This window comes from Genypterus blacodes, unplaced genomic scaffold (assembly GCF_046128005.1).
Source record: "Genypterus blacodes isolate CSIRO-AG114 ecotype Tasmania unplaced genomic scaffold, CSIRO-AGI_Gbla_v1 ptg000053l_1, whole genome shotgun sequence".
NCBI classification, from domain to species: Eukaryota; Metazoa; Chordata; class Actinopteri; order Ophidiiformes; family Ophidiidae; genus Genypterus; species Genypterus blacodes.
In genome coordinates this window covers 3212501-3223402 of record NW_027466865.1, presented here as the reverse complement: position 1 = coordinate 3223402, position 10902 = coordinate 3212501, and the positions used below count along the sequence as shown (strand labels likewise).

The window sequence follows — 10902 nt, the reverse complement described above, 5'->3', positions numbered from 1 at the left end:
TTCTTTCACCCATTTTAAGAAAAACTAAAAATGTTCAGATCAGATGTTTTTTTTTTTTTTTTTTTTAAAGCTAACACGTTCCCAGAACATTCGCATGACGAGATATTTTACTGGACAGCTTTGTCATGATCCTGTGTTTCTGTGTTCATTTCCTGTTCTATTTTGTAATTGTTTCCCATTATGTTTCCTGTCACTTGACCCTCTGGCATTGTGTGTCTTTATTGTGGCTCATTGGTTTCTCCTGTTCATGTGTCTACCTCTCCCCTGTCTCTCCTCCCTTGCCCTACACTCCTGTTAGTCCAAGTAAATTTATATTTGTTTTGTTGGTGGTGATGTCATGTTTCTGTCATGGCGCCTGGTCCCCTTGGTTCCTTGTGTTTATGCTCTCTCTCTCGCCGTTGTTCCTGGTGTCTTTTCTTCTTTTACTTCATTTACTTCTAACTCCACATTTGTTTCTTCTGCTTGTTTCTCCTTTTATATAGTTGACTTTTGCCGATCTGTTTCCCTTATTCAGGTTACTTTTTCCAGCCTGTGTATGCAATGTACGCATTGTTGCTTTGAACATTTTAGATTTGATGAAGGACAGCTTTCTCTTTACTTCATACCTGTTTTTCCTGCGCCCACCCGCCCTTTTCACTGCAAGTTGAATCCATCTTTTTTGTTTCCATCTTGTTTGTTTGCTGATGAAGCAATTGAGTTTGTGAGACACTGTACAGACACTGTTTTCATAGGTTTTTTGTCTTCTTTTAAAACGGCCCTTGGATGGAAGTTAGACACGCAGTGCTTGCTTGCAATGTTACAGGGAGAGTTGCCAAAGAGGTCCTGGGTGCCCACCGGGGCTCTGCAGCACCCTCTGCACAGTTATGCTAGTGTGTGTTTCAAAGAGGATTGTTCAGTGGGTGTTTTTTTGTTATTGAAGCGGTGTTATAAAAAGCTGCTCTGGTGCACATGTTGTAAAGTTTGGAGCCTTATTGCTCAAGTTCATCATGACTCTGGTGCCTCTGTGCCCACTGCGCTTATTTTCCTTATGGTTTTTCATTTCGATCCCTGCAAACTTTATTCGATGTGATAAGTGATTTTCCAGTGTGTGTAAATCTCAGCATTATAAACACTCTGCACTTTTGTTGGTGTTTCACTCTCTCATTGTGATGTTTTACTTGCTCTGCTTGCTAAAGTTCGGGTGAAATTATTGCATTGAGGATTTGTCACATTTCTATTCTCCCTGCCATGTGTCAGCACCATGTTTCCATGGAGACAACCAGTTTATGAAAGATCGTCTTTATTGTGTAATCTATGGCATCTCTGTCCATAAATGAAATTGTGGGATACTGCATCTAACAAATTCTGTAACTTCCTACTTCCACTTTGGCTCTGCTTTGACCATTTTCTTTCTTTTCTGCAGTGAAATGAGAGTGAAAGTGTGTGCCATTATCCCCATTTATACCTCATAATCACATGGAGATCACAAAAACAAATTGACACTAAGACTTCCAGTTAAAAGCTCTATATTGACGCTGTGACCTGTTAATCCTGGTTGCTAGAATCAATTGTTATGCGATTCCAAACACACACACTCTCTCACACACACACACACACACACACACACACACACACACACACACACACACACACACACACACACACACACACACACACACACACACACACCCTTTATAACTTTCATTGTGGGCATTCTGAAGAGGTGGATGGTTGGATTCTCAGTTTACTCTTGGATTAACAACGATAAGGTTTTCACTTAGCTATTGAGTGTGTGTGAGCGAGGAGAGTCTGAAAGTGACAATCACTGATCTATCATGTGTCCCACTACATTTCCTGTCGGTCTTTGCAAAGTGTGATATTTCAGGATGTCTGCTGTTGTCTGTGTTAGGAGGACTTTACAGTACAACCACCCACACCCCCCCTTTCAGTCTTTCTGCAGTGTTATTCAGCAATTGACACACTCTCCCTCAGTGTGTTAATTCTGCTTTTATCAGTCAAGGCCCTCACACCTTGTTGCCTCAGCGCCACATCACACAATACAGCCAGACCAAGTCTATTTACCACCAGCTGCAGGGAGGGGATGATCAAAATGCCATTTTCATGGAAGTCATTCCAAAATTGCAGTGGCCTGTAAATGGAATATCTTATCAGGTTTGTGCAGCCTGAGCCAAAGCAACAGGAATTGGGGGTTTACATGTTAATGAGGGGATTCTGAGTAAAATATTAAACCAATCAAACAGCCTGTGTGCTTGTTGGCAGGAGTCCCGTAAGCCTCAAAGTAAAGAGCAAGTGCTGGGCATTGCAGGTATCCTGTGCTCTGTGCCGTATGCATTGGTGATATCAAGTGACTTATAATTTAGAACTGAGATTTCATTTAGTTCTGTCAATACCTCCAAGTGTTATGGAGAGGAGAACATGTAGCCACTCTACAGAAAACATCCATGTTAGTTTTCCCCTTCGTTCAATGCAGAAACAGGAAGTGAGCTCAAATGCACAGTAAGACATTAGTTGACACTGATATGTCTTCTTCTTTAATTGTATTGGTGTTACCTCAAATCTTACATTATTATTATGTTTTGGGGATTTTGACCCTTTTCTCCCTAGTTTGGTATGCACAAGTAGCCATGTTCTTGCAATTTGTTCGATGTAGACACTTTGTTAGATTCTATTGCATCATTAATGTAGTGCTAAGAGAGTCACTGCTTCCCATCTGCAGACACAGGCATGTTCTGTTTATCCATAGGAATGTGCGGCCAACCTGGACGTATCACAGCTGGTGGAGTCAACCCAAGTCCCTGCAGTGCTAGAAACTCACTTCCTCTCTGTTGTGACTTTTGCTCCTTTGCATCACCGAGGGGAAGGATGATGAGTACAGGGGCGTCGTGGACTCCATCGTCAAGTGGTGTGAGCTGAATCACCTGCAGCTCAACACTGACAAAACTAAAGAGCTGGTGGTGGACTCCAAGCAAGAAGAGGTCACCCCCAACACCTGTGTCCCACAACTGTGGACTCAGTTTGTTGTTCCATTTGGACAACAAACTGGACTGGTCTAAGAGCGCTGAAGCAGTGTACAAGAAAGGACAGAGTCGACTCTACTTCCTGAGGAGGCTCCGGTCCTTCAATGTATGCAACACTATGCTGAGGATGTTCTACCAGTCTGTGGTTGCCAGTGCCATCTTCTTCGCGGTTGTGTGCTGGGGCAGTCGAGCGAGGTCAGCAGATGCCAACAGATGCCAACAGGATCAACAGGAAATCCTTCCTCCCTGTGGCCATTGGACTGTATAATAAATCAGTAGGGTCATAGGGACCCCCCCCCCGCCCCCCCGCTCACTGTCACTTTATAGTATGTCGCCCAACACGCTGCTGTATATCTTATATACACATGTGTATGCTGTAGTTATATTGCCAGATGCACATTTGCACTTGTACCCTTGTCCTCCTCATGTATTTGTCATTTGTACTGTCATGTACTGTTCCCCGATTGTATCTACTTCGTAGCCCTTATTGTGTGTACTCATTATGTTGTACTTATTATCTGCATGCACTCTTGCACGTTTTTCTAAATTGCACTAGTTTGGGGATTTCTCATTCTAGTTTCATCCTGCACTGTACTGTAACAGTATTTTGCTTCGGGATAATAAACTTTCATCTTATCTTATCTTATCTTATCTTATCTTAAGCTCCTCCTCCTCCTCCTCCTCCTCCTCTTACTCCTCCTCCTACTCCTACTCCTCCTCTCTTTTGATTTGATTGGTCAACTGTTGATGCAACAACTGAAAGGGGCAACACTGAGCTCCAGGCTGGAATGTTCACATCTGCTATGACAAAACCAGTGAATAAAGTCAACACCAGCAGTATAAATATTAATCAGTAATGTTTAGAAACCATAACTTGTTTGGTCCGGAGACGCTCTGCTTCTTTTCATTTCCGGGCTTCTGTAGCAGGACTTAAAATAACACTCCAAATAAAAAGTGTGCCTGGGAGCTGTCATTACTGCCATATCTTTTAAAAAGTTTTTAAAAGTACACTTGCTGTTGCTGAGTGCTGGTAGTGACAGCTTATCCCCAGATAATACCAGCAGTTGATTACTCCTCTATTTGTGTGCATGCTGAAAAGTGAAAATGAAAAATTCTGTAAGCGTAAAATAGGAGGAGTAGAGGTCTGCAAGAAAAGCTGACCTTCAATGTTTTTATCTGTTTCAACAGAATGAAAATAACCATTGAAATTATGCATCAGTGGCAGAGGGAGCATAAACAAACGTATTGATTTATACTGTTACTGGTAAAGAGAAAAGAAGATTACACATCTGAACACATCACCTGTTTGTTTTCCTCTCCAACGGCTGTGCAGAGAACATGAAAACAAAAATCCATTCATGTGAATCCATCTGCTTGACTACAATAGCTGTCATAGTTGTCCAGCTTTATATCTGACAGTAAGAACCAATCCAGCTCTGCCAATATGCTGCACCACAATATTCCCTCTGCTGCTTTCGCCCTCATTCCATGGACGTCTTCAAATTACACTGACTGACTGACTGAACAAGGCCTAAACCATGAAAAGATTTGTCTCTCCACAGTTTAATGACTTTTTTTTCACAACTGCTTTGCATCCTTCAGCTCAACCTTCCATACAGAACCACTGCTGGTAAAAGTGCCTCGTAAAAGACGGAGGACGTCCATCCCACTGCCTGGCGGCACAGCCCAGCAATATATAACCTCTACTTCAGCTCAGGGCACAACCTCCTCTTTGATATTCCTCACCATCAAGGGAACACATTCCCTGTTTTGCTGGATGGCCCTTGTTGGCGTTGAGATTGCCTCAGCTCTGTCCTTATGCAAAAAAGCCACTTATCATTAAGTGTCTGCCGTTGTTTTACATCAAGATTTCATGTTATCAGGTAATATATGCATTTTTAATCCAGACCTGGGACCGAGCCGTGTCTTTATGCAGACCTATTCACAGAAGGAGGAATTCCAACCCACGCATACAAATCTTCATTCAGGTTAACACCATGTGGCAATGCTGCGGATAATAATTCCACACACAGCATCTGATATGCAAATTCAGGTCTGATGATCCTCTGTACACTATGAAAGTCATAGTGTATCAAAAACAACAACAAAAATGCTCCAAAAGAGAATAAATCCAAAAAATTGCGCAAGACAAATAGGAGTGAGAAGTTGATCAAATGCCAGTTTATAAAAATAGATCATAGACCATAACTCCTGACTGCAGACTGCGGTTTAATCAGTTTGGTCAGTGCGCCTGATTATGTTTTGGTGCTGAACATGAAGTTAAACCAGAAAGAACTTAACAGTATTGAGGATTTTGTAGGGATGTGAGTGGTAAAGATGTACAGTGCTTGGGGGGGGGGGAGTTATAGTTGCACAGACACTTTGCCGCTGATTGCTGTACCAACACACAGATGTGCAGTTGCTGAGGCATTAAGATAAACAGGTAAATAACGCTGCCGTGTTGTGATTGTGTGTACGGTACTGTGTACTGTGTTGGCGAGATCAAGGACATTAGAACGTCTGAGTGCTGAGCAGCTGCTGTTTTGATGGAAGAAATGCAATCCCACACTCGTGCATCCTTTGATGACGTCCGTGTTTGCTTTGCTTCTGCGTTTGACTTTCTGGCAGTTAAACTTATCAGTGCAAAGCTTTTTGGCAGACAACAATAAATTCTTGGATGCTGCAGTGTCCTTGAACTCATCGTCCTTTAAAACTCAACACTTGCTGTTTTGTAAACAAACGTTTTTTCCTGCACTTGACAAATCATTTGTCAATGCTAAGAGTCAAATTTAATGAAAACAACTGGAAACTGGATGGCACTTATAGAGCTCATATTAGAGCTCATATTGGAGCACTCATTCCCTCCACTCAGTGACTGCTAGCACCGTTGCTTGGTGTTTCCGACAATATAAAAGTAAATAAATGGTAATAATCCAACGCTAGAGGGCGCCAAAAACAATGTAATGCATAATACTCATGTAAGGAAATTATCCTTTTTGTTTTGTTCCAATCAGCAACATAGAGATACAAAACTAATATCTACAGTAACAATTTGAAAATACAGAGGTTTGTGTTTTTTTTACGGAAGTTGGGAAGTATTCGAGTGTGCAAGCAAACTGCATCCTCTGGCTGTCATCAGTTTGACAGCTGGTAAGTTACCAGCTGGTGAGCGGAGGGGAGGAGGAGGAGTAAAGGGAGGATGAGGAAGCAGGATTACCCAGCAGCAGGGTAAAGGCGGGGGAGGGAGGCACAAGGTCCCCATCCCTCGGTCTTCACTGAGCCCCCACTGGGACTTTTGTTATGGTGATTTGTGGTGGTTTTGTCCTATATATGGTCTGTGTGAGTGCATATGTGGGTGTGTAGAAGGAGGTTGGGGCAGATGGAAGAATAAAGGAATGACAGGAGGAAAGCAACACTATAGAATAACTAAATTTAAGGAAGAAAAGACGTTAAACGAAATTGGAAAGAAGGAAAACATTTTTGCTCCAAAAGCACAGAATTAAATTAGAAACTGCTTCACCTGAAACTATCCAGAACAAACTGTGTGTCTGGCTACTACTACTAGTAACTAGACTATACATTTTTAATTTATTTTGTGTATTTGTACTAATACTCCACGACAGTCTGAAGGATTTTGTTCTTAGATGGGTCTGTAAAGCTCTTTAAGGTGTGATATACACAAATAAAGTTGATTAACAGAATAGGGGAGATATCATGATTGTTCTTTTCATTAAAGATCATGCTTTTATTTTTAGAGAAAAGGAAGAGAAGGTGGAGAGGAAATAAGAAAGAATCAAGTGTCTTGTATGAGGATGAGAGCTATAGGGAGAGAGAGAGATATATAGAGAGACAGAGAGAGGGAGAGAGAGAGAGAGAGATGACAGTAGGTGTCCCTCTGTCCAGCCCAGCCCCCAACTTTAACGTCACACACTGAGCGAAACAAAACGAGCCGCTCTGAGCTGCGTGTTCACTCACCGTGCTCTCTCACACACTCTCACACACACGCCGTACACACGCTCTCTCGCCTCGTCTCTGCCGGCTCCTCGTTGTGATCTCTCCCAGTGCGCTCCAGCAGAGAGAAAACTACTTCTTCTCTCTCTCTTCAATCAAAGGACAGAAACACACTTTCATGTCAGCGAGTGATTCTCTGTGATACTCTGAGGAGGAGAAGAGCAGAGTTACAGAAGAGGAAGGAAGGAGAAAAAGCTCTCTGACTCCCAAAGCAGACCCAAGAGTCCATCCTCAGCAGCAGCAGATGTGACAGGAGAGAAGGGGAGGAGAGGCGGAGAGTGAAACCCAATCCCCCCCTCCCTCATCTGGGAGAACAATACCCAGCCTTCAGTTGGAGAGGGTCAGCTTTTGTCCTCCTCCGCGCGCTGAAGAGCAGACAGACGCTGTGACACACTGACCTGCTGCTGTCCACAGAGAGAAAAAGAGAGCGAGAAAGAGAGAGACTCCGTCGCTCCTCAACAACAACATCCAAAACATCCCGCTCACATTCAGTACTTGGACAGCTCCTGAGCAGCAAACTGAGCGCGTTGTGCGTGGATGAGTGTGTAGCTCTGCATCTGTTCAGTTGGAGTCCCGAGTGGCCCAGATGCAGTCCCAGCTCGGCCCCTGTGGCCCCTCGCTCAGCCCCCCGAGCGGCACAGCCAGCCTGCAGCTAGAAGAGAAGCTGCTCTTCGAGAAGTTTTGGAGGGGCACGTTTAAGGCTGTGGCCACCCCGAGACCAGAGAGTGTCATCGTGGCCAGCATCACGGCGCGGAGGAGAGTCGCTGAGTGAGTACCCCACTTTGAGATCCGCTGTGAGAGATTGTCAGGCTTTTGCAGGAGATGACCAGTACACATCAGTGCAGGAAACATACTGACTCGGGGCTGACTTAGGCTGGTTACCTCGTGTTTATCGTTTACTTTGATTACATGTTGAGGCAGACTTGGGTTTTATTTAACATGGAAAATGTGTATTTTAATGCATGAATTGAAGGTGCTTCCATGATGTATGATGGCATTTTAGGCCAGAATATCAGATCAGATATGGCCAATATGCTGGAGTGCCCCCTTTCCATTTTGAATATAATTAGTGACAGGTATTTTCTCAAAAGAATAGTAACACAAAAATCCAGATAAGACTAACACATACTCTGCATGGCCTCGTGTTGCTCTTATTTCCTTAAGATAAATGAAAATATATAGAAATGCATCAACATTATTACTTTTTACTATCAAAATATTGCCAAAAAGTTTCTAGAGAAGGAGATAGTTAAAAATAGACAGAATGAGGCTGATCATCACACTAGAATCAACGAAAAAGACTTTTGACAAGGCAATTGGACAAGTTCGAGTCAGAACAGGTGAAATATGAGGCTGGAATGAGGAGCGAAGCTGCGTTAACTGTCCCCTTTAAAGGTCACGTGGAAGCGTCTTCGTGCATTTCTGCACAAGCAGAGCAACATCTAAAGTGTTTCCTGCCATTTCTGTCTGTCCAGCCAAAGGTTAGGGAGGGAGGACAGACACCATTCAGACTGTCTGCTGCCCTTTCACAACGTTCTTATGTTTTCATCCATTCTTCCGTTTGTGTGATCAACCACCATCCGTCCCCCCTGCCTTTGCACAGCCTGCTGTGTGTGTTTGTCAAACACAACACATCATTGGCAAGCTCAAAGCTTTGTCTTGCTTCTATATGACGCTGCTCTCGTAGCTAATAATCTTCAAACAGTGAACATGTTCAGCAATTATAGAAATGACAAACGTTTCCTTGTTCCAGACGGAATTACCTGTTTGCAGATGAACCTATACTACAGACTAAACACTAAATGTTTAAACAGGTATAACATTGACAAAACTCAACTGGCTTCATTCACGCATGCGTACTTGCATACAATAACAGAATGATGCGACATGCTTGGTTGACCTTTGAGTGGTTTTTGACACCCACTATCAACTTTCTCTCATGTGAAATTAGCTATGTTAATGAGGATTAGAATGGGCCATTTCATCCTACATCAGCACCGGCAGGGAAAGACACACTGAACCAGATAATGTGACTTTAATGGCTCCTATTACAGCAGGACCATAATGCCGCACATGGCTTGGTTAAGGGGGATTTTAATAGGTTGTAGGATGACAAAAAATTCCTTTTCTGATTGCGTAGTATGTGACTAAATACTCTCAATGCAGTACCAATTTACTTTTCAATCAACCATAGCTGGGTATAAAAGATAGATCCAAGTCTTTAGAGGGAAAGTGGGATGAAATAAGGAACCAAAGAATGGAGCCACAGTGATGTAATTCCACAGTTTGTGGCTTGCTGCCATGATCTGAGCAGCATTGTGACTCTGGAGCAGAGCCCAGCTGTCTTATCAGCTTCAGCTTGGACAGGAAGGAAGCGCCCGTCTAGCAGCTTGCCTCTCTGTGGGCTTCATCTGCCCGACAGTGACGATGATGATGATGATGATGATGCCGGTGCGGACGAGAGCAAGCGTCTCAGCTTGACATAACGCCGCTGATTCACTTGGGTTTGTTTATGAAAGGCAACTACGACATCCCCGTGATCCCACCGGTCCTGCCTGTGTTTGTTTCAACAAGTGCTCACATCAACATCAGCAAGTGTTGTTGTTACTGCATCCAAAGTGACCCATGTGAGCTGCTATTGTTCAGTTTGGGAGAAGGTTGTTCTTATGTTTGTCTTCTGCTTCTTCCTCTTGGCTGTGATTTGTCCACATGCTGTTCAGACAACTGGTTGTCTCACAGGTGAAGGATTAGTGAGACATTTTGTTTTGGTTGACTCACGTCTGCTGCTGCTGGAGCAGCACATCTAAACTCCCACCTTGTGAATCTTCCATCCTGCCTCTGATTTACTTTCTTCATTACTTATTTTGCGCCTTGAGGCTTCTGTAGCATTTACAGAATGTTATGTTAATGTGGTTGGGGAGTTAAAACAACACAAAGCCCTCCTCCTTCATCCACACAGGTTAGGGATCAGCTTTGGCTTGCTACTTCTTGATTTAGAGGACAAATATTATCCACCCTCTCCATCTTCTTTGCCCCCTATTTTTAATTCAAATCAAACTATTGCTACTGCCAAATCCTTCATCAGTCGATCACAAGCCTGTGTGAAGTGGCATATAAAGAAGGATGCCGGTGATGTTGGCAGTGTTCTAAGAATTTATCAACCTGTTCTGTCATCATTTTGTCTTGTCTTTCTCAAATATACCGGGGCTGTAAGACATTTGTCTTTAATTTAGCTGGAATAACTTGAAGCAGATAGGTTGACCTGAGTTGGTCTAAACTTTGAGTTCATGGTCAAAGGGACACTGTCTCTATACAGGTCAGCACATAATCTCTTTATCTTCAAATCTCTCATTGCATTCTGATGTTCTCTGTCTCTGGTACAAGCTGTCCTGGTAGAAGAGATTAAAACAATCTGAGGATACATTTACACAATGGTGACAAACTCTATTAATAAACTCCATTTGTGTTCAATATCACCTGCAGGTAGCTGAGATGAATAATGTAACACTCAAACAACCGGTTAAGAGGCAAACATCACTGCTGTTGTCTGTCTTGCTTCTTGTCTGCACATGCAGACAAGGCACATGCAAAGTGAGTTTGAGTGATAGAGATAATAAATAAGTAAAAGACGCAGCAGAACAACAAACGTCCAGAGGATTGAGACATAGGCGGCCTCCGCCCCACCCGCCCGCCTGCCCGCCTGCACTGTTGATTGTAACAGGGGCATGATGAGGCCATCAGAATGCATGACCGCAGGCCTGCGGTACCCTGCGTCTCTCTCTGGAAGAGGAAACAACATTATTCACTGTGGATAACTGAGTGTCTGAGAGAGGGAGAGAGAGGGAGAGAGAGAGAGAGAGAGAGAGAGAGAGAG

At 43.3% G+C, this 10902-nt stretch overlaps 1 protein-coding gene across 1 annotated transcript in view; it reads left to right on the top strand.

The window, feature by feature from the left end:
* Positions 1-7614: 7614 nt before the first annotated feature.
* srrm4 (serine/arginine repetitive matrix 4) overlaps positions 7615-10902 on the top strand; it is a 49207-nt gene continuing 45919 nt past the window's right edge. The window contains exon 1 of the mRNA XM_076151115.1: positions 7615-7796. Coding sequence (XP_076007230.1) covers positions 7615-7796 — 182 coding nt within the window. The remainder of the gene's footprint in view (positions 7797-10902) is intronic.